This window comes from Castor canadensis, chromosome 3 (assembly GCF_047511655.1).
Source record: "Castor canadensis chromosome 3, mCasCan1.hap1v2, whole genome shotgun sequence".
NCBI lineage: Eukaryota > Metazoa > Chordata > Mammalia > Rodentia > Castoridae > Castor > Castor canadensis.
Genome location: NC_133388.1, coordinates 119,542,084 through 119,567,047, shown reverse-complemented (window position 1 = coordinate 119,567,047; position 24,964 = coordinate 119,542,084). Strand labels below are relative to the sequence as shown.

Sequence of the window (24,964 nt, the reverse complement as noted above, 5' to 3'; positions counted from 1 at the left end):
AATACTCTGTAGACATCTGTCAGTTCCATTAGACTTATGGTATCATTCAGTTCTAGGATTTCTTTGTTGACTTTTTGTTTGGATGATTTATCTATTGGTGATATTGGTAATAGAGGGGTAGTAAATTCTCTACTACCACTGTGTTAAGGTCTATATGTGATTTTTAGTCCTTTAGTGTATGTTTAATGAAGTTGAATGCACTGACATTGGTTGCATATAAATTGATAATTATTGTTTCCTCTTGATGTATTGCTCCTTGTTAGTATGAAGTAACCTTCTTTGTCTCTTCTGACTAATTTAAATTTGAAGTTCACTTTATCTGATATAAGTACTGCTACTCCTGCCTGTTTGCAGAGGCCATTTGCTTGGTAAATCTTCATCTACCCTTTCATCTTAAGCCTGTGTTTGTTTCTGTCAATAAGGTAGATTGCTTGTAAACAACAGATTGTTTGTTCCTTTTTAATCTACTTTGCCAAATGGTGTCTTTTGATGGGGGTGTTGAGTTCTTTAATATTCAGTGTTAATAGTGAGAGGTATGTGATGATTCCTGCCATTTAGTTGTTTCTGTTGTTTAAGGATTAGAGTGTATACAGCTGATTCAGTGGTACTCTCTGAGTACTTGTGTGTTCTTCTCATGAGGTTTAGTACTTTCTGTCCTTTTGTGGCTGTGTTTGTTTTCATCTTCTGTGTGTAGGATTCCTTTCATAACCTTCTGTAGTGGTAGTTTGGTGGTCATATATTGTTTTAGTTTACATTTATCATGGAAGACTTTTATTCCTCCATCAATTTTGAATGATAGTTTTGCTGGGTAGATTATCCTAGAACTGGCATTGTTTTCTTTCAGTGCTCCAAATACCTCACTCCATGCCCTTCTTGCCTTTAAAGTTTCTGTTGAGAAATCTGCTGTTATTTTGATGGGTTTACCTTTATACATTATTTGCTTTTTCTCTCTTATATCCTTCAATATTCTTTCTCTGTTCTCTGTGCTAGTTGTTTTAATGATAATGTGCTATGGAGAGGTTTTATTTTGTTCATGTGTTTGGTGTCCTGGAGGCTTCTTGTACCTGAATGGGCAACTCTTTCTCCAGATTTGGGAAATATTCTGCTATTATTTTGTTGAACATACTACATATACCTTTGGCTTGTACTTCTTCTCCTTCTTTGATGCCCATGATTTGCAGGTTTGGTCTTTTGATGGATTTGCTGAGTTCTTGCATATTTCTTTGCAGCTCTTGAGTCTTTTGTTTCAGAGTTTTTTTTTTTTTTTTTTTTACTTAATATCTATTTTGTCTTTGAGCCCTGAGATTCTGCCTTTTACTTGTTCTAGTCTGCTGGAGTGGCTTTTCACTTTTTTTTTTTTTTTTTTTGATTTAAGGAACTTATTATTTCCAGGATTTCTGTTTAATTCTTTTTTTTTTTTTTGAGGTTTTCCATATCTTTGTTAAACTCCTTTTTCATACCTTGTGCTATTGTCTTTATTTCATATATCTCTTTTTTTATAGTCTCCTTTGTTCACTTTGAAGTTTGTTGAAGTCCTCTCTGAATTCATTTAATTGTTTTTGTGTCTTCTCAAGTTTTTTTTATATAAGATATATATATATATATATATCTTAACAGAAGTTAATGATGTCAACTTTGTTCAAGTAGTTATTATAGTATGTCATATCTCATTTTCCTTTCCATTATATTTTATTATTTATGTTAATTTTAAAATGTCAAAGTGCATGTTTACTTACCTCCTACAAAAGCATGACATAAGACTTCAACTGTTTTTCATCTGGTCTTAGGAATTTTTTAAAAAATAAACTTTGGAATAAAGTACAAGAAGTTGCAAAGACAACACAGAAAGAATTGCCATGCATGCCTCATACAGTTTCTTATTGTTAACATCCCTTATTACCACAGTACATTAATAAACTAAGAAACCAATGATAATTGATTAAACACTAGACCTTATTTACTCACACTCATGTCTACTTAGTCTCCATTTCTCTGCTACCATTTCTTAGTTTTTCCTTATTTTTCACGACTTTGAAAGTTTTAAGGAATATATGTTGGAAATTTTGTGAACTGTTTCTTGATTGATATTTGTGTGGCAATTTTCTCTTGATCGTCCTCATGGGTTTGGGGGAAGAAGGCCAAGGAGGTGAAGACCTTTATCACTTAATGTTAAAGGAATTCAAACTATCAACATAACATATCATGCATGTCATGAGTAGGGTAGTGTTTGCTATACAGTCTCACTATGAAGTTTCTTTAAAACTACCTTACTATGCTCTATCTTCTCTAAGCAAGTCACTAATTCTAGCCTGCATGCAAGAAATCTGTCACCCTGCTGTCTTCTTGTCCTTGCATTTTCTTATTGAGGATCATTTATGTAAGGTGTGCTGTTTTACTCTTGTTGCTGTCAAGATTCTTTCTTGGCCTTTGTCTTTCAAAAAAGTGATGTGTATATGTAGATATTTACTTGGAGCTTCTTAGATATGTAGGTTAATTTTTTTAATGAGATGTGTAATTTTCAGCCATTATTGCTAAAGTATTCTTTTTGTCACTTCTTCTCACTTATGTCTCTTTTGGAATTCCAAAATATATACCTGATGGCTTTTTAGGTTATTGCTACTTTTTCTTTATATTTTTTCTTTGTATTCTTCAGAATGAATAATCTCAATATACTATAGTCAAGGTTTTTGATTCTTTCTTATTCCAACTCAAATATGAATTTTCATTATAGAGTTTTCATTTTGTTTCTTTTTAACTTATATCTCTGCATATCAGTGCAGCTTGCTGTGAATATCTCAACTGCCATATTTACTACTTTTTGTTTCTTTGGTAAGCCTCTTATATATCCCAACTGGTATTATTGTCTCAGGCAGCTGTGATGCAAAACTACTGCCTTCCCTTCATTGTTTTTGAGAACTATTCTAGGAGTAGGTTCTCTCACTTTAATTCAGGTGTAATAAAGAAAAGACCTTGGTCTTTCTGAAGTTGGCATACTTCACTTAACATGATCTCCAGTTCTAACCACTTATCTGTGAATGACAAAATTTCATTCTTATTTATATCAGAATAATATTCCATTGTGTATATATAGATATCACATTTTCTTAATCCATTCATCAGTTGTAGGAAATCTGGGCTATTTCCATAACTTGGCTATTGTGAATAATGCTGCAATAAACATAGGTGTGCAAGTGTCTTTAATGTATCCTGACTTACATTTATTCAGATATATGCCTAGGAGTGGTATTGCTGGATCATATGGTAGTTCTAATTTTATTTCCTTGAGGCACCTTTATACTGTTTTCCATAGTGATTTTACTAATTTGCATTCCCACCAACAGTGTGAAAGGGTTCCTTTACATGTTTCTTTCACATGTGAAAAATAGATCCAAATGAAATAAAGCATTATCATATATATATATGTGTATGTGTACCTATCTATTTATATATATATATTTGTAGAACATGTTTCCAATAGCAGGACTGTTGGAAGAGATGAGGGAGAAAGGGAAGAAGAGTAATAATTGAAATACATTGCATCTGTGTACGGACAAGACAGAGGAAATGCACTGAAAATTGCTGAACAATATGGGCTAAGGGGAAAAGGGTAAGGAGGAGTAATAGAGGGGATTAGACTGATGAAAGTACAATATGTTTATAGGTAAAATACCAAGGCAAAACCCACTGAACAATGAATGAACACTTAAATAATGAAAGACAGGAATGTAAAACAGGTCATGTTAAGGGGAGGGTAATTGTGGGAGGGGGGAGGGTAAACAAAGAAGGTGAAGGAGGGGGAATATGGTTGAGCTACTTTCTATACATGTATGAATATGGAACATTGAAACCTGTCAAAGTCATTTTAAGAAGGGGAGTGGGGAAAATAATGAAAGGGATTAACCAAATCAGGGTATATTATACTTATATATGGAAATGTTGCAATAAAACCACCTGTATAATCATCCTATACTAACAAAGCATAAAAAAACAAATAAATAGAAAAAAAAAGATATTTAAGTTGGGATTTTCAAGGTGTCTTCCACAGAAGTCAAACAATGATAATTTGGGAATTTCAAACCCATTTTTCCTCTCCTTTCCTTGCAGGCTAGGCTACTTTGATCACAGTTTCTGCCACTGTGAGTAGATTTATTTTCAAGGATGCTGCAGAGCTGGAGGGAGTTTATAAACATAGACAAGTTAAAAACCCTACATATCTCAATGTTCTTGTTAAGATTTGGCTGCTTTTCTTGACATAACGTTTTATGGGTTGTTGCAAACTTTTGGTAATTTTTAAGGTTTTTAAAAAAAATAATCAATTTTGATGATTTTTTACCAGTATTCTACTTGCTTTCATGTAGGAGCTAATTTTTGGAGAGCCTTACACCGTCATCCCAGAAGTGCTTTTCCTGTTCTACTTTCCTTTTTCCATCAGCTTGGTTTTCTCTTTGAGGAGTGGACACATAAAATTTCACAGTGGGGTATAGAACGAGCCCATTTCTGTTTCTTTGGGTCATAGTTTGATGAGAAACTCTTAAAAACAAACTATGGCAAAATAAATTTTGGGAAATTATGCATATTACTTTATTTGAGGCTCAATTATAAGAAATTATCATTGATATAAATAATAACATCAAAAGGAATAAAAACTATAATTTTAAATGAACAGATCAAGTGTGATTGTCATGATGGCTTACATGGGGAAATATGGTCCACTGTTGGACTGAAGGAAATGTCACCGAAATTCTTCTAAAATATTTACATAATAAAAATCACCCTGGGTAGTACTGTAGTTACAAGATCTGCTTGACTGATTTAGCCCAGCATTTTTGCATATTTATTTGAGTTTATTTTGCAGAATGCCTATTAAATTCTGGAAGATCAAGTACTCTGGTTTTTAAGAAGTTCTAATCCTCTCAATCTTAATTATCTTAATTTAGTAATGGAGAAGTTGAGGCCACAAAAGATTGTTGGCTAATTTATGTTACCCAGTAACTAGTAGAGGCAGGACCAAAACCAGGGTCTTCTAATTAGACCCAGTGCTGTTGCCCCTACTGCACCATCTTTCACTCATGACCTCCCTCACTCCCATCACCAAGTGGTGACTCAGTTTATTCTATCACCCTTTAGATTAGAAGTATGTGACACAGAAAGTAGAGCTATAGGAGTCTATTGTTCATTGAAAGTGTGGTTTTTCACCTCAATGAAAAAATCCTTCTTCTCTTAACCTAACCTCGGGTTACTTCTTTCCAGGCAGTTGCTTAGGATTTGTATTTGAAGAATGCATGTGGTATAAGGGTACCACAACTGAATACATCACCAGGTCCAAGACAAGGCACTATTTGGGTGATCTAAAAAGTGAAGGGGTAGAAGGCGCATAGAGAGGAGCAGTGGACTATGTAGAACTTAAAAACAAAATGAGTTAATGGCTAACTAGGTAAGACAGTTGTCAGAAGTTCATGAACCATGAACCTCTCATGACTTTAATATTAGGGTTATAGCATCACAAACATATGAGGAGTTAGCCTTAGCTACCTTAGGAGCTAAATGAGACAGGATTCTGATATTTCATAATTATTTTTGGATCAGCTGGGTTGTCCTTATAACACAGTGTTTGTAATGAAAAGACACATATGCTGGAAGCAACAAATTTAACAATGATAACTATACTAAATATAACACAGAAATAATTAGAAAGATGAACTTTCAAAGTGAAAAAGATAAAACTTTATAGCTGTAGAAGGTTCTTTTAGAAGATCAAAAGAAATTTTGATTATATATATGAATAATATGTATATATTATGTAAGTCGTATATATTTGTTTGTTTGTTTTGGAACACGGTAGCCCAGGCTGGCCTTGAACTCACACTTCTCTGTCTCGGACTCCTGAGTGCCAGGATTACAGTGTGTGCCACAAAATTTTGATACTATTTTCATGCCATTTTTTTACTTTCAGTTTTCTATGATCTTTAGAAAATTCTAAAGTTTATTCTAAATAGTTCATAGCATCTGAGCCATATCAGACAAACCCCTAAATTTGGTAGATCAGACATTTGCATATTTGATGTATATAATTATCATAAATATTTTAGGATTGATCTTAACCAATACATGTAAGTCAAAATAGTTACTTTCAATTATCTGTTAAAAATAAGATTTTCCAATTCCAAATTGTAATTTTTCTGTTGTTGAGAATTATTTTGGTTGTAAACAAGTTTTTGTAATTTCTAGAGGGTAAATACCTGTGAATCATTCATGTGGCATTCTAATGTTGAAATGTTTCCCATGTCTGTGGTAAAACTCTGATATTATAAAAGGTTCAATTGATTCCTAGGACCCTAGGAAAAAAAATGTAAAGGGTAATGTTTAATAACATATAAAACTTAATCTTACCAAATAAATTATCATTAAGTGTAATGGAAAAATGTGTCAAGTTACTTAGCAATAGATAAAGTACTGCTTCAGACTACCTGCTTTGCCGATTAAACCTCTTTGTCATGTGCAACAGTTGTCAGAAAATTTCGTAGCAAGCATCTGAAAAGGCTGTATTCAAACAAGACAGCTGAAATGTTATTTTGCAATGCACAATTCTTTGGACTAAAGTATTGTATGGATTGAATTCTTTAAAACTAAAAATAGGAGATACATGGTACAAATTTTTGTTTTTTTAAGAAATCAAAGTTATAAATGAGTAGCACATGTTTTTAATCCTTTTACTAAACACTTTTTGTTTGTCTTGGAACATTCTTACATTTGCTCTAGGTGTGGCCCCAAACTACAAAATAAAATAATGAAAATAAAACGAAGGAAAATCCAGGTCATTCTTTAACCTTGATGAACACAGGTTTTTGAGCAGCCTTATATCAGATGGAGCCTATCTTTCACAAAGCAAAGATGTATCTATCGACTGGCTGCAAGTAAAGCCTGATTTTTTGTCTCGATGGATTTTTTTTCTGTTTATTTTTAGTTATTGAAAAAAACTTGAGCTTATTCACACCAGCTGAACTGTTTCATGATTTTCTTTGGCTCTTTTTTGCAACATTAACCTGCTTCACTTTAACAAATTAAACAGACTTGGACATTTTTGTCATAAATCATAAATTTAGTTAAGATTCTCCAAAATAAACTTCATATGCTCAATAGGCCAGACTTATCCTCCACTTTTAGAACAATCATGCTTGTGGAAAAGTCAACATACATGTACTGAGAGGCTACCATGTGGTATACTCCATGACATGTAACATGCAAAGTTAAGTAGGATATTTGTTATCTCTTTTCCCTACCACATTATAAAGAAGAGCATCTATAGCATTGGTCATCCTATTTCTTAAGAGATAAACTATTTATCTCATACTATTTCTTAGCATTTTTGCTAAGGAAGTCAAATGAGGGAACTTTCATCTCAAGTCAGCAATAGGAACTCCACAGACTAGAAAGACATTCCTGAAGAAGATGGCCTTTTAACTCATGAATGGGCAAGGTTTTGAGAGGAAGGGATGGACAAGAAGGTCATAACAGCAAGAATAGCAGCATGGGCAAAAGTTCAAAGATAGAAAGAGCAGGTTATTCTTGATGGCTCAAGGAACAGAACAATTGATACTGTTTGTGGGAGACATCAGATACCTATATAAGTTTAGAGAGAAAGAAAAATCATAGGAACAGAGAGGGTCCAGATTGTAAGGGTATGAAATGTGAATTGATAATGATATAACTGGGAAGTCTTTGCCTAAGAAGAAACTCTGATGAGAGCACTCATACTTGTTGCTTTGGATTTAAATAATGAGGATTCAAAAAATGAATAATTTCTGACCCTTTATATATTTCTTAAACTGATGAAGAAAATTAAGTTCTAAACTCCATCTACACTACTTTTCTTGGTTCATTTTCTGCTACTATTGCAGAATACCACAGACCAAGTTGTTTATAAAGAAAAGAAATACATTTCTCACAGTTCTAAAAGCCAGGATGTCCAAGAGAGAGCATGGTATTTGCATGTGGCCAAAGCCTCATGCTGTGTAACATAAGCAAGTGAGAAGGGCAAGAGAGCATGTGTGAGACAGGGAGATCACTTTTATAACCAATGATTTTTCATAACCAAGATGTCAAATCCACTCCCATCAAAAACACACTAATTTTTAAAGGCCATAAAATCCTGAAAAAAAAAAAGCACACTAATTTACAAGGACAGATACTCCATCACCTAACCACTTCTTAAAGGTGCCACCTCTCAAAATTGTCACAGTGGCAATTACATTTCAACATGAGTTTTGGAGGGAACATTCAAACCATAGCACTAGTGGTCTCTAAAACAGAAATCTTTTCCCTAAGACATGTTTGTACAAAATACTAAAGAATAAATGTTTTCTTGTATACTTCTTTACAAGGCAAAGAGAATAAACAGGAGCCAGTGGTGCAGCTTACCTCAAAAGAGGTTGAAATAAATGATTGTGAAAGTGCTTTTTAAAACTTTGCTGCTACTGCGTGTAATCTATTAGTTAGACATCAGTAAATGTGTGTACCTCCTGTTTATATTTTCATTCTATAAAGCATAATCAATTTTAGATTATGTCCTTACCTGAAGTCCCCAAACACACATAACTATGAAGGGACTGCAAATTTTATGTAGGTAACTGCTTACTATTTAGTTAGCCACGTAGACTCATAAAATTTCAAAGGTGGGAAACTTGTACTTCTTAATTTTATAAGTGAGGAGACTAAAGCCCAATGGGAGGGCAGTGATCGTTCACAGCTCTTTGGCTCCTTGGTTGATGAAAGGTCAAAAGCTGAAAAAATTCTACAGAAGTTAGCACACACTGCTTTTTGCTCTGATGCACACTAAGGATTACTTATGTAGTAATATTTAAAGACAAGAGGTAATGAATTAGCTAACTATGGGCTGGATGCATCTGCAGGCATACTTTGTTTGATGAGATCGATATTTTGACATAAAAATAAATTTGATGTGTAAAAATTAGAAGAACCAAGTAAAAAATGCAGATATTCTTTTGTCTGATAAATAGGAGATAAAGCAGTATCAGGCTTGTCTTCCCTCAGCATCACTTAGTTTGAGCTGAGCAGCAGCTTTGGGTGATCAACACATCATCTAGACCACCATAACTCTGACCACTTCCTAATGTCCTCCACCCAGTTTGGTTCACTCAGTTGCATTCCATTTAGGGCTAAAGATTGTATCTGTCTTTTCTGATACAAATAATTAGTCTCTCATACTAGCCCAAATTATCTTCCTCTAGCCATTCAAGATTTTACAATTCACATTGCCATCCTCCCTAAAGAAAAATGTTTGTTCTCAATTCCTGAATTTGTTTTGCTAACCAGCAATCTCTTCCAGATACACTCTATAGTGTTGTTTAGATTAAGTGTACAGAATTCACATTTAAAACTTACCGTAAATTAGTTTTGTCAGATAGCATTTACTTAATATTCAAATGGAATACATCTAATAGTAAAAGGAGATGTGATATTTTATTTGGAGGAAACATGTTTTAAAAACTGGAAAAATAATAAATAATGAGAGAGAAATGACCTATAATCTTACCACTGTGGTTATGCTGGTGTTTTTCCTCCAGGATTAAAAAAGGCTTCTTATGCTCTCATTCTCTTTCACAGGCATGTGTGTGTGGGGCACATACATTCACACCTAGTATCATCTACACAATCATTTATATGATTGTTTATGATGATGTCCATCCTGTGTAGTTTTATGATGTGACTTTTACATTTTATTTTAAATATTTTTTGTACCATCAAATATTCATTTATAATTTCATTTTTCAATGTGCACATAGTGTTTCATTGTGTAGATGTGTGATTTATTGAATTATGGTTCATACTTAATGTTTAAAATTATGGTTTTAAGCACTGGGTTTAAAATATGGTTCATACTCAGTGTTAAAATATGGGAAGAATATCTTTGTGAATACATCTAAATACATATTCATGATACATATTCTTAAGCTTATTAGATAAACTTGAAAATTAAAATGAAAACTAGAAATCTCTGAAAAGTATAACTTACCAAAACTGATGCAAGAGGAAATAGAAAATCTGCGTAGTCACTGAACTACTTAAAATATTATATCTATAACTAAAATCTTCCCATGGAAAAGTTTTCAGGCCTATCTGGCTCCACCACTGAATTCTCCCAAGCTTTTAAGAAATAACTCCAATATCACACAAAACCCTTCCAGGGAGTGAAAGAGGAATTCTTCCTTAATTTCCTTTCTGATGCTAGGTAATCTTTATTCCAAAACATAAAAAGAAAGGAAAATCTTTTTGAAAAATAAGCCATTGACTCATGAACATAGATAGAAAAATCTTAAACAAATTGATCCCAAACTAAACCCTACTATATACAAATGATAATGGCCTAAAACATTGACTTTATTGCAGAAATGCAAAACCATATTAACTTTTAAAAATCAATCAGTGGAATTAACCACAGTAGTGTAAAACTTGTGAAAATAGTGTATTGTATAAAAGTAGTTTAATAAAATATCAGTTGGTTTGAAATGTAAAAAATTACTTAACATTAAAAGTCCATTTACAAAAACTACTGTAGCAAATGTCATGCTTGATGCAATATTGAAACTTTCCCCTTTTAGATAACAAATGAGAACAAAATTCCCAGTATAACCAAGAAAATATGGACTACAGTGCTTAAACATGCCTTATATCTTATTACAACACACAGAAAAGCAAGGGAAGGCTTACTGATTACATATGGTTATGTTTCTGCAGATAGTAATGAGTGAATATCAGAGCATCTAGAACTGGCAGTGGTCTATTTCACAACCTGAATGGGGGTTAATGACTGCTTCCTTTGCCATTTTTGAACATATTTTGTAGTTTTCTGCAGATGTATTACATTTCACAATTTACAAAGAAGTACTAAAATGTCTCTGATTTTCTAATTGTTTAGAGTATCTTTTGTGTTCCTTGTGAACATAGATCATAACATTTCTTTGTAGATAGTTTTGTTTGGTAGTTCATGAAAGGTTCATTCTGTCAACTGACAATTGCTTTCTTGAAAATCATTGATAACATCTTCATTGTATCTGCAGTGATATTGAATCTAGTTTCAGAAATAATTGCAATCTAACAAAAACATTCTCCATGGCAAATCTATTTTCCGTAGCTTTATTAAGTCATTCACTCACTCAAAACCATATGTATTAAAACTTCACAAGTAAGAATGAAATTTTTTCGCCTTAAAACTTTTGCAACTGTGTCATATATGTTTATATTTCCCCCTTGGTTAAAATAATATGTCCTTGAAGACAGAAATCAGATCTTACTTATTCTATAATTTTCAAAGCATATTGTATAGAAATTTAATACCTCAGTGCTACATAATATGCTTTTATGAATCAAATCAGATACAAGACTTTTAGAAATGTTTTTGAAAAAGTGTAACAATATTTTCATCAGTGTGTATGTATTATATATATATATATATTTTTTTTTTTAAATTTTGTTTTGTTGGTACTGGGGTTTGAACTCAAAGCTTTGTGCTTACAAAGCAGGTGCTCTACCAGTTGATTCACCCCTCCAGTCTCATCAGTCAATATATTCAAGCTAAAATTTTCCCCTTCATTAATTGCACATAGATTTCAGAAAAACAATTGTGTGAATTTGAGGCAACTTGTCTAACAAACTTTAACAATAACCTTCAATTAAGAGACAAATCAAATTAAGATGAGGGAAAGAGCCCAGAAGAATAAATAGTCTGGATCTACACTCTTCCAATTCCTGCAGTCTTAGCTGCAGGAGGGTCCTTATTCTGCAAAACCTAAATGTAAACAGAGGCTTGGGGACTGAGTTGACGTATAGACCACTGTGTCAGAGAGCTGAGCACTGAAGACAAAGAGAATATCCAGCAGGAAAATAAATGGGTATTTCCCTTTATGTGCTCATTATGTACAGTTGACCCCTTGTGTTGTTCAAATGTTCCATACCATTACTGGATATTTTTAGGGGATATTGTTCTATCCATTGCCAAAGGCATGTGTTAAAATCTCTTACTCTGGTTACGGATTTAACTATTTTTCTTTTTATTTATGTTCATTATTATTTTTAAAATTTTAAAGTTATTCAGTTTATACAAAGTAAGAAGTATACCTTCCTGGGAAATTGGAACTTTTGCCACAGGATATATACTTCCTATCCTTAGTGATTAAGTCTGCATTTATTTCCACATTAGAGTAAAGTACTTGGAACATTGTTTTACAAATAAAAGTTACCCAACAAATGTTCTTTCAATTCACATGAAAAGGAAAATAGCTTCTAATCTGGAAAGTTATTTTACATCAATAATTTTTATTATATAGCAGAAGTTCTCCAAAGTTACTGCTAACTGCTGAGTGGAAGGTTACTATGACATTGAATTACACACAAAAAAATAATCTGGAAGCACTTGATTCTGTTAAGTAGACATTTCCATCAGTTGGCCAGCGTGTGCTCAAAATAATTGTTCTATGTGCTCTGTATCCTTTTGGTTAATTAATAATGTTCTAAAACCCATATTTATTGATAATAAAATTCATAGCCAAAAAAATGTTCCACATTATATGACATTGTTTTGACAACTTTCTTTTGGTTGGTGTTTGTGTGGTGTATACTTTTCCATTCACTAGCTTTTTAACATCTCTGTGTTTCATGTAACATACAAATCTCTCAAAAATATAGTTATTTTTCAAATCAATTCTAGCAATATTTTAAAATGTATCTCACTCAATAAATTTTTGTTATATAATTATTGTTATAGTCAGTGCATTAGTCAGTTTTCCATCTCTAATATAAAACACCTGAGATAATCAAGTGATAAATGGAAAAGTTTTGTTCTAGCTCATAGCTTTGAAGGTTGCAATCTATGTTCAGTTGGTCCCATTGCTTTTAGGTTTGTGTTGAGGCGGCATAAGATCACATGGAGGCACAAACCTGCTCACTTCAGGTCAGAAATCAGAATACAGTAAGAGGAAGAAACCAGAGTCACCCAGTCCACTTTGTGGGCACGTCCCCAGTGGCATCAAGATCTCCCTGTAGGCTCCACTTCTTAAAGATGCTCCCACCTCCCAGTATGGGGCATGCTGGGCACTAAGCCTTTAATACACACACCTTTTGGGAATTTAAATTTGTCTTTCTTTATACTCATTTTCCTCAGTATGTTATGTTCCCATTTCTCCCCTTTCTTTGTATTATTCTTTTTATTTTTCTATTTTATTCTCTATTTGCTTGAAGATTATATACCCTTTTAATATTCCTTCAGTAATCATTCTTGGAATTTCAAAATCTATTAAACTTTTGTGTTAATTGATTCTTGTATACTTTTCTCTTAGAGTGTTTTAACTCCTTATGTCCCTAACCTGAATTGTAAACTTTTGTTGACATTCGTTTAAATTCATTTAAATTCCCTGTATATTTTAAACAGAGAACTTATTCATTTGTATTTTCCTTCTGTTTTATTCTACTTGTGTCTATTCATGAGTTCCCTATACCTTTGAGATTGGATTTTGGGTTACATTTCTTCTGTTTAAGTACTCCAATTAATATTTCTTTTAGTTTACAATTTTAGGTGGTGAATAATCTTTGATAAACTTTATTACTCCTTTATTCTTCAAAGATATTTTCACTGAGTATAAAAATCAAGGCAATTAATTAAAATTTCAGCATTTTAAAAGTATCATTCCATCACATTGAGAAGTTACTTGTTAGACTGTTACTTCTTCACATTAAGATTTTCAATTTGTCTTTGTTTTTAAAACTTTGTTGTGATGTGCCTACGTGTGAATCAGTTTGGCTTATTTTAACCTTAGGTTCTTTGTATTAAACTTGGGTGATCAGAATGTTTCTGAATCTATAGCTAAAGTCTTGGTAGTCTTGGATTGACTCCATTCTCATATTTCTCTCTCTCTCTCTCTCTCTCTCTCTCTCTCTCTCTCTCCTCCCTCTCTCTTCTCCCTCTCTCTCATATACACACACACTTTTGTGGGTTCTCTTCCATCCAACTATTGTTAAATAAAAATTGCCCAAATTTTTAGTTGATTAAAACAAACACAATTTACCTGCAATTTGGGTTGGACTCAACAAGGAAGAATTTATGAATTTCCACAAACTGTTAACTGCAGTAGTTTAATTAGTGCTGGAGGATGTACTTACAGGATGGCTAATTCACATCATCAAGTTGGCAGTTGCTATTGGCTGAAAGTTCATTTCTGGTCAGAAGTCAAAAACTTTTATTTCTGCCCATCTAGACCTTTTCTCATGCATTTCTCATATGTTGGAGCTAGATTACAAGAGACTTTTGAGGGTCTCAAAAGTCAGGAAGTAGAAAACCTATATTTTCTGGAAATTCATAGTACCACATCTACCATTTTTGTTGGGCAAGCTGTCACAGACAATTGATCAAGGGTCAGTAGACAAGGTTCTAACAGTTGGAATGGGTAGAAAAGAAGTTGGGTGTTATGTTTTAAATTAATCACAATTTAACATAAATATATGCTAGACATTTTAGCTGTGTGCAAAATACTTCTCCCTTGCCCACTTCCATTTTTCCATACATTTGTTCTAAGCATAATATTGGATATTTTATTCTGATTTAAATAATTTATTCTCTTTAATGCTATCAAATCTATTTAACATACACATTTATTTGTGAATTTAAGTTACTGTACTTTTTATTTTAACATTTCAATTTGATTCATTTTTAATTTCTTTTGCTTTCTAAAAATTCTAAATACTGACTTTGTTTTCTCACTGGTGTTGTGTTCACTTATGAAGTGCTTTTAGATATTATCCAGGATGTAAGAGCTTGCAGTTTTCATAGTGCAGACATTTCTTGCTACAATTGGCATCCCTATATCCATTCTGTCATTGATACCAACTACTTTATTCTTACTTTTTTTTCTTCCTACCTCAGACTTAAATGTTACTTTTCCCAGACTAAAGGGGGAAAAAAAAAACATTGAACAAACTATTCCCTTCAGTAGATGCTATATTTCCATATTTTGAGCTAATATAAAAGCTGATTGGCATGGTCCCAGAAGAAGTGGTAGAATATTTGTTATAAAGATCTTTAAGAAATTGTAGTCTGAAGATAGACATTGTGCCTAAAGAAACAACTTCATAATAGAAAGGGTACCTGATGGTAGAATAAGAGTTATAAGGGTAGAACTCTAAAAGTGTGGCATGATCAATCAATCAGTGAGTTAGCATATTTTCTGATAAGGGTCTAATTTAATAATTAATTGAGAAAACTGTCACAGTGCCTAACAAAAATAGAACCACAAAGTCTACTTGTAGGATGCATTTAGAATTATAGTACTCCATTTTGCCTTACAGCCTATTATGAGCCATTGACATTTTAAGTCTTATGTAGAAAAATATACATCTTTAACGGAGGAGAAAATGGAAGAGGACTGACATTTATTAAACTTCTGTTGTTTTTGTGCTATGTAAAATCTCTTTTAATCCCTCTTGTGTCAACTAAACGTTTATATTCTTATTTTATGCACTGAGATTTGTTAAATATTCTTTCCCTAAGAATACACAGTATTCTGTACAATTTACATCCTAACCTAATGTAAGGCCATATACTCTACTGTGAAATTTCACCATATCTCTGGAAGCTAAAAAAAAAATCTATGGGGTGGAAGGGATGTGTGCATAGATACATCAAGAGAGGAACTGTTTCACTGAACACTGAATGAAACCCTCTAAAGCAAGAAAATGACGAAAAGCAATATAAAGGAAACTGGAACAGGAATACATTTGGATAGGAAATCTGCTTTTAATAGAGACTTGAACTTGATTTAGTTATATTTAAACTGTGTTCCAAATTATTATCTTCAAGGAATGTCATCCAGAAAATTAAGGGAGACATATATGATAAACATAAAAATTAAAATTTTGACAGAATAAAATAAATACTATTTAGTAATTACATTAAGCATGTTTTCAATCCCATACTAAGCTATTAAAAGTGGAACAACTGTTTAAAGCATGCTGCCAAATTTCTTCAAAATGACTTGTTTTGAAATGTTGACTAAATATCTCAGAATAGTATAGTATCATCTTTAGTATAATTAAACATTCTTCAGGCCAAAAACAGCTTTTCTTTGTATTCTGAAACATAAATTGTATGTGACTTTTCACATTAGGACGTAGAGGATCACCCATTTGTTAACATTTAAAATGATGTTTAAAAAGTTTTTCCTACTTATATAATATTTTATAGTTCAAAAATTACCTCTATGTATTTAATTTAAAAATTAACCTATTAAGAAAAAATTCTATGTTGATATTCCTACTTTATGTTGTGTTCAACAAATACTTACTTCAAAGTGACTTTTTATTTAATTGAATATTGATTTAATGAATGTGTTTAATGAGTGAAGGGAATAGTGATTACATTTAGTTCATATTGGTTGAGCAGCTTTTAATGGTCACTCAAGAAGTTGTTACTCCTGAGTCTCCTTCTCTGTCTTCTGATAATTCAGGGAGACCATCACATCAGAAACACATGAACAGACATATAGTAAATGGTCATTTACTGATACACACTACAGAACAGAATATGTGCAGTGACTTGCTATGTGTTCAACTTGAGTGTTGTTCCTCTGTGGTAATCATAGTTCCATTTGGTGGCAATGAACATAGTGCATTAACTAGAATTTACTTCAATCCCTACCTACGCATGCATTTGTGATGCATTGTCTCAGGTGATTTCTGTTGCTATTTTTCACTGAAAAATAGCCCAAATCTGTCCTTATAGCATTATATTCAAGATTTAATAAATTGTCTAATCTGTGAAAAAATACATACACATACAAATATATATATACACATATATTATATATAATATATAAAGTCTTTATTTCTAGACTTGATAGCTAATCTCTTACTTTTTGTTGTTTCAGTCTTCCAATACAGTTTCATTTCATATATTCCTATAAGCATGAGAATTAATAGTCTATCCCCTTTGTCCCACTTCAAAAAAAATGGAAGGGATATCAGATCAGAACCCTATGTCAATTTCCAGACAATAACCTGCCAAAGTTCAGGTCAGAAACTTGAGATCAGTTAATTCTGTCTTTTCTTCCTGTTATCCTTGGCTGCTCTGCCTTGCCCAACTACTCCTATCAAAGTAAAATCTTACCGTGTATTTGCAGTTACCTACTGTTGAGATATTTCCCAGAGCTTTGTATTGTGGAAATGGAATTGGAATTTGACTTGCAAACTGATTTTCCTTCAATGTTATTCAATTAATACTCCCCAGATCTTTTTCTCTTTATTTGAAATGGGTTCTTCCTAGAGACACTTCTTTCCTGGTAGCCTCGCTAGGGGAAGCTCTTCCTTCTTCCCATTGTCACTTGACAAGACCCATGAAGCAGCACTGAAACTTCCTTCTTTTTAGGCTCATGGCATTTGTTACACTGTCATGTTTCTTTACTTGTCACTATATTCTTACCAAACACCTCTCTTCATTCACAAGAAATGCTTACATCTGGTTCACTGTTTTCCTCTCTACCATAACTCTGTCATCACGACATTTTAACTCTGATTTAGGTGACTTTCTCCATGACTTACATTCTAATTCTTTGGCTCTCACAAATCGGGTGATGCTCTAAGGCTATAGGTTATTTTTTCTTATTAAACATGACATAATATCTAACTCTAAAATTTTAGATTACTATAATCTATTTCCTATTCAACCTACATTTTGATCTTATTTTGGTACCCAGACGATTGATTACTTTTTTGTCTCAAGTATGTCGGATTACATTTGGCTTTATCCTTCATCCTGAAGTCCATGCTACATTAAACAGGGATACACAAAATGTGGTCCACAAATCAGCAGGACCAGCATCAGCATCCCTTGGGAATTTGTAAGAAACACAATTTTCTTGGACTCCTCCTCAGTCCTACTGAGTGAGAAACTCTGTGTACTCCAAAAAAAGGTGTTTTCAAAAGCCTCCTGGGTAATTCTGATACATTCTAAAATTTGAGAACCACTAATAGAGAGAGAGGATTAATTTAACTGCTGTCTTTGCAGCATCTTTAATGAAAATTCAAACACGAATACATCATTATTTTATTCTAAGCCCTCACCATATAAAAATGTAAAAAAATGTAAAAATGTAACCAAGTTACATTTCAAGCCCTCACATGTATAAGTGTAAAACAATGTAAAAATGTAACCAAGTTCTCCAGTTTCATCCACCATCTAGTTTCTACCTACTTACACCTTTGATCCAAATATTTTTATAATCCTTACTCATGTACATTTGATGTAAAATACTAGATACCCATTTCTTAATGATAACATTCTTTATGAAAGATGCTAAGAGATGTTACCTTTCTTACAATCACATATGTAGGACAAGATTTGAGCTAGTGTAGCTGAATATAGAATCCATGCTTTCCCTAGATTGCTGATGAATTATATGAAACAACACAAAACTCAATATGCCTCTTCACTGTAGTTAAAGCAGCACTTATTTCTATTAAGCAGAAGCTTAATAGATTTTGTGTGCGTGTGTGTGTGTGTGTGTGTGTGTGTGTGTGTGTGTGTGTACAGGGGCTTGGACCCAGGGCCTACATCTTGAGCCACACCATCAGCCTTTTTTTATGATGGGTTTTTCCAAGACAGGGTCTCGTGAACTATTTGCCTGGCTTGGCTTCGAACCATGATCCTCCTGATCTCTGCCTCCAGAGTAGCCAGGATTATAGGCGAGAGCCACTGGTGCCTGGCTTTACTAGAATTTTTTTAAATGAGTGTTATATGAGAATCTATTATCAAATAATTTTGATGACCATCAGGTTAGTTTCCTTTCTTGCAGGTCTTCTAAGAGATTTTAATACTATGTTGTGTATTTTGATCCTCCAAAACACAAAACGTGTGTTTGTGGGTAATCTACCTTATAGAACTACTAGTGTTTCTAGAGCTAGTTTTTGAAATTTTGGACTCAGCCTATTTTCTTTCTCTTCAATGCATTTAACATTACTTATTTCCCTTAATTTCTTTATTTTATCTGCTTTTACCCTCTTTTTTATTTTGCCACTTTTTTGGAATATCCCATTATCCAAAGTATGCTACTTTTCCCTTACTTCAGCAATAGCTTTACATTCTATTTTTCTACTTTAGAGCTGCATTTAGATAAATTACATCTAGCAAGCAATATTGTGTGTCTGGGGTATTAAATTATCATTTATAAGCATATTTATATTACCTTATGTAAATCTCATAGCTTCATGATGATGACATAATTTACACATTTTTATAGCATAACAGTACGTAATACAGACTTTCAGTACTGAATAAGCTGTGTTGGGTATCTGGCTCTCCTGCTTAACCTATGCTGGGCATCAGAATCATGACTGCAGTGTAGAGGGGGGTCCTCCACAGTCACATCTACATCTAGGCCACTATCTGGAAGGATATTTCCCCTTAGATTTTATTTCAAAAACTAACAAAAGTTTAAACTGAAAATGACTAAATTATGAAATGAAAACATACAGTGTTAAACAGCTTATCTGTAATTACAGTTCTCTGGGGGCTCAAAGTACAGTTTTGGTATTAATTTCTATTAGTTTCCACTAGAAATTGGTTAAACCAACAAGGAATTGTATTTAATAGTTATGTTCTGTCCTAGCCCAGCATGTTACCTCTTTTTCTTTCATTGTGCAGGTTCTGCTGATCTTCTTTGTGTTCCATGCTCTTCTTGTCCTACCCTGGTCTACTCTGGTATGTTTGCTCAGGGCACTTAATATCAATGTCAGGTAATTATGAGTACTATGTACAACTGCTCAAATTCAGATTTTTAAAATACATATTCATCATGACCCAATGAGAATATGTTCTTTACCAAGTACTCTGGATAATGTTTCTTTTAAAAAATGTTTTGTAGATCTCATATCCCCATTGAGTCTATATTCTTCCATGATGAGCTGCTAAGATTGTAACTCCTTCTTCTTTATAGAACAAGTATCTTCTGGATAGATATGAGCTGAAAACATATTCCTCCACTGTGCAGGACTATATGATGACATTAATTGTTTCCTGGAGTTATAGCAACCAAGAACTGTTTCACATCCATGAAGCTACCTAGGTGCTGGATATACAAAGAGAAAAAAATCAACAATATCTTCTCTCCATATATCACAGAGAGAAGCAAACAGTTTCAGTTATTCCTTAGTATGCACAGAATCACAGAATCACAAAACTGGAAAGAGCTTTTAAGCTCTCCTTCTCTCAGTTCTTGCCTCTTCTCTCGATGCACTTACTAAATGGATACCAAGACTCCATGTGAACCCTTGAGTAATTCGTTACCTCTCAAGTCTGTTCATTCAATTCTGTTCTGCTCTAGACACTCATTGACACAATAATTATAACTTAAGAAATCACCTAAAGAAGTAATTTCTGCAATGCATTAGTTTGTAGCTGTCAAGATAGTATGTTCATTGTCATAAGTTTTTAATAAAACATGAAAGATGTTTTACTATAGAATAAGAACATTTTACAGTAAAACATGGAAAGCACATAAAATGGAAACAATTTTGTGACTAACAGATGAAACTCTAATTCTATTAGGAAGTATGAGATGTAGATTAATTGGACATATGAATATGTATATTTTGATATTAATGAGAAAAAATTTCCACATCATTTAAAAAAACAGCAAATCACAAGACTTAAATATCACTAACTTTTCTGATACATAGTACACAGACACAATCATAAATCATAAATTTGCACTTACAGAATCGATGACTACAAACAAAAACCCTATGATTGTTTCTGTGTGGTATGATAACGACTCTTTGCTTATATCTTTACTTCCATGATCAACACATGCTGCTTAAGTAGTAAAAACAACTGTTGAGAACCTTTTGTTTAAAGTATTTTCAAAGAACTTTCTCTCTTATTTTGTTGCAAAATCTGAACCCTTATGGCTATCTTCTTTGTGATTCTGTCCACATAATAATTCTATCACCATAGGTATACAACAGTCAAATCGTTCTCTTTGGTCTTCAAATGTTCTTTGCAAGACATATGGACATACTGCTGTTTGATCCAAGAACTCTAACTGAGTTCATTATTTACGTGACTGATATTTAGTAAAGCACTACAATGATCCAGAAGTATGCCATAGCATAGCATGTCACTATTGTAGGTGACACAGTAAGTATTACAGTTCTTCTCATCTGGGAACATATTAAATTGTGACCAGGATATAGTGAATAGTCATTTAGATAAAATGCTCATGATTACGGCCACATAGTCATTTGAATGAGAAGTACATGCAGCAGAGTATTCTACCTTTACAATAAGGGTCCAGAGAAAGTAATATTTAAGGGTAGGACCTACAGGTTAGGAGTTAGTCAGATAAAGGAGCTGGAGTTAGTTGGAGTTAGTTGGGATAAGGAATGCATTCCACATAAGGAGTAAGTGTGTGCAAAAAGCAACTGAATTCCCTTCTTCCTTTTCTGCCCTTATTTCTTCCTCATCACATTTTTAATTAAACAAATATTTATTTAGAAATTTTCCATATGCAATGTATTCTTTCCGGCCAGGAATAATCTGGAGACTGGTAGTCTTCTTCCAAAATATTTTTTGTGTAATTGGTGAACAAGAAATATTAACTGCAATTATGGCACAAAGCAGAAGAATCACAAAATATTCCAGAGACATGGGTGTTTTCCTTTGTCATCCTGTTCATATTAGGGTTTTCTTTAGGTAGCAGAAGTGATACACTATAAGAAAAATATGTCAAACAGGAATAGTTCTGTAAGGTCAATGGTATTGTAAAAGTTCATACAGAGCAGAGAAAATCATTGCAATTCCAATCTTTTTTTTCGATATACTGCTCTATTAACATATTATTGAGTGCATTTTCTTTTGTTTCCTTTCTCCTCTACAGGTATGTGAAATAAGCAGAAGAAATTGCAAATGGTCTTTTAAGAATTGCTGTTAGTCAAATCCTTATGTACAGTTCTAATTTTATTTACTATGTGTAATCATTAGAAAATGGTTATTTTTGTAATATCAGTAATAAACAAGTACTGTTGTAACCAGGGAGTGCCCCCATGTATAATTAAAGAACACTAACCTGGCAAAGGAATCTGGGGTGGATTGGCTGCCTGCTGCCTTTGTCCTAGGTTAGGTTACTTTATACATAGTTATTCACATTAATATTTGATATATTAAATATTGCCTGATGCAAATAACTTTGCTTAAAGTTTTTCTGTATTTTAACTTATCTAGGGTTTTCTACTTCTATTTTTATATTTTCTCATTTTTTAGATTAACAAACATTATACTTTCCCACATGTGCCAACATATACCTTTTAGGTCTCTGTAGGAGTTAGCTGTTTGGAATTATCACCTGCCATGCATGTTGTATGCAGCAGCAAGAAGCGTATTCTCCCCCACTGCTCCTTCCATGATATTCCCTGTTTCTATTAAAACAAACAATTGATGTGTTAATTCAATAAAGCAAAACAATAAGGAATAAAATGCATGCCCCCAGAGCACATTTCATGAAAATTGTTTGACTATTTATGCAATTATTAAGCCCAATTAAGGTTATCCATTTTCAATTTCATGTATGCTTGCTTTTGGAATGTGCCATGCATATGCTAAATGAATGGGTCTAAGTAGACCTACTGATTTTACCTATAGTGTTTTATCTTATTCGTCATAATCTAAATTTTTTTTAGACGCTTAAGGCATTAAGGTTAAATTATAAACTACCTGTATAGCTATGAAAGAAATAAATGTTCAAAGCTAGAACATGGCTAAAGAATAAACAAATAAATTCTTATTAATGATAAGGTAATATTTCTAAATATAAATAATATAAAACACTGTAAACAATATAATAAATTTTCCTATATTACCATTTCTTGTGTATTTAAACTCATGAGGCCAATTTTCTTAAAGGTTATTGTTTTTTACAGGTAGAAATAAATTAAAAGCTTATGTGTTAGTCATTTTCAACTTTTCATCACTGTGAGAAAGTACCTGAACATATCAACTTAAAGGAGGAAAGATTTATTTTGGCTCACAGTTGTAGAAGTTTTAGTCCATGGTTGGTTGGCTCATTTGTTCCTGTGATGAGAAAGAATGTCATGCAAGGGGAACATGTGATAGATGAGGCTGCTCACTTCATGGTGGCTGGGAATCAGAGAAGGGAAAAGGCTGAGGATAAAACATAGCCTTCAGAAGTATGCCCCCAGTGACCTACTTCCTGCTATTAGACCCCATCTTCAATAATTTCTGTCACTTCCAGTGGTCCTTTTAATTATGACTCCATCAATGGATTAACCAATAGATTTTTATCAGTGCCCTCATGATCCAATCTCATCTTCAACCTTCCCCCACTCCCCCACACACTGCCTTTAAACAATGCTTTGGGAAACAAGCTTTCAACACATTAGCCTGTTAGGGGGATACTTCATATCCAAACCATAACAGTTTAGAATACAGTATTTTTTAGCATAAAAGCAAGAAAACAAGGGAATAAATTTATGGGACTAGAATATTCCTTATCCAAAAATCCTTACTATGAAGAATATGCCTTCAAAATGTTAAATTGAGGAATCAAATACTTACCACAAATTTTCCTCCTTAAAAGCATGTCATGCACAGATCTTTCATCTGAGCCACACTTTCCTCCAATCATCACTTAGTCAAAGTTGGTCCTGCTCTTACTGACCTTTGCCTGGAGACACCCAATTAATGTGGACCCTAAGAATTAGATACACTGTCATGTCAGATGTATGTAACTGAAGGCATTGTCGGAGATAAACAAAGCCAGCCTACAGTTGAAGTTCTAAGGACAGATTTTTAAAGCAGGAACCAATTATTAAAATAGGAAAGAAGGTCTGGTGTGAGTTGACCTCAACTTCAATTTTTGCAGAGGTGACTGGGGATTCTAAAGGAAGAAAGAGAGTGGGAAGGGGGAATAGTGAGGAATTGAGTACAATCAGGAAGGTGGAAATGTACAAAATGTGGGAAAGGGAAAAGGGGGCTTGGTCCACCTGAGACTCACTTGGGTTTGCTCATTGGTACTTTTTAAAGGTAGGTTGGTTTCTACCCTCCCTCAGAGACCGGAGGACAGAGAATCCACCTCAGGCACTGCTGGGAACAAAGGTAAATTGTTTTGGCAGCTTTGAGCTTTCTCAGGCAGAAACTTAATTAGCTGGAGTTGCCATCCAACAGATTCAGCCTTGTGCTATTAGAAACATTTGTTCAACACTTTTAACATGGTGGACAGGGGCAAATGAAACCATTTGTTTTGAGAGTTTCTTATTTGTATAAACTAAGGTTTAGATGAGAGGAGGGCTCAGAGGAGCTGGATTAGAATTTTGTCAAGGAGAGAGAGACAGTGAGAGAGAGAGAGGAAAAAAAAAAAGAGATCAAAATCTGTGTCCTCTATTCATTGCCAATGCCTTTAACCACTTCCAGAGGCCAACATCCCACACCAGGAGACTTCTCCAGGCTGCTTTCCAATCTCCAGGTCCAAATGTTACATATGGAACCAGAGTCTCTTGCATGGGTCTTGACTTTCATTCTTCATTTAACCTCTTTTGGGTTTTTAACACAGTTCCACAGTTATTGCAATGGGAGGGCTTCAAAACCCCATTCCAAAAGGAGTTCTTGAGGGTGTTCTCAGATTTTTCACCCCAAACACTACTGTGGACAGATGACTTTGGGCCCTGTGTCTTGCCATGGTCTCTATGTGTTGCTGGCTGGGTCCGTGGTAGCCTCTGGTCTTCTGGACATGGGAGCCATAGTTTTACTCTCAAGGACATCACAATTTATAGAGGAAAACATTAGAACATATTTTTAGGTAAAATACATTAATGTGAAGTGATTGACAGTCTGGGATACCATTGGAGCACCAAAAAGCAGCTGTGAATGCATCTGAGATCTGGACCTAGAAGG

At 33.6% G+C, this 24,964-nt stretch overlaps 1 protein-coding gene across 1 annotated transcript in view; it reads left to right on the top strand.

Moving 5' to 3' along the window:
* C3H8orf34 (chromosome 3 C8orf34 homolog) overlaps positions 1 to 23,467 on the top strand; it is a 408,045-nt gene extending 384,578 nt beyond the window's left edge. The window contains 2 exon segments of the mRNA XM_074068561.1: positions 19,703 to 19,759; positions 21,936 to 23,467. Coding sequence (XP_073924662.1) covers positions 19,703 to 19,759; positions 21,936 to 21,943 — 65 coding nt within the window. The 3' untranslated portion in view covers positions 21,944 to 23,467.
* Positions 23,468 to 24,964: the final 1,497 nt, after the last annotated feature.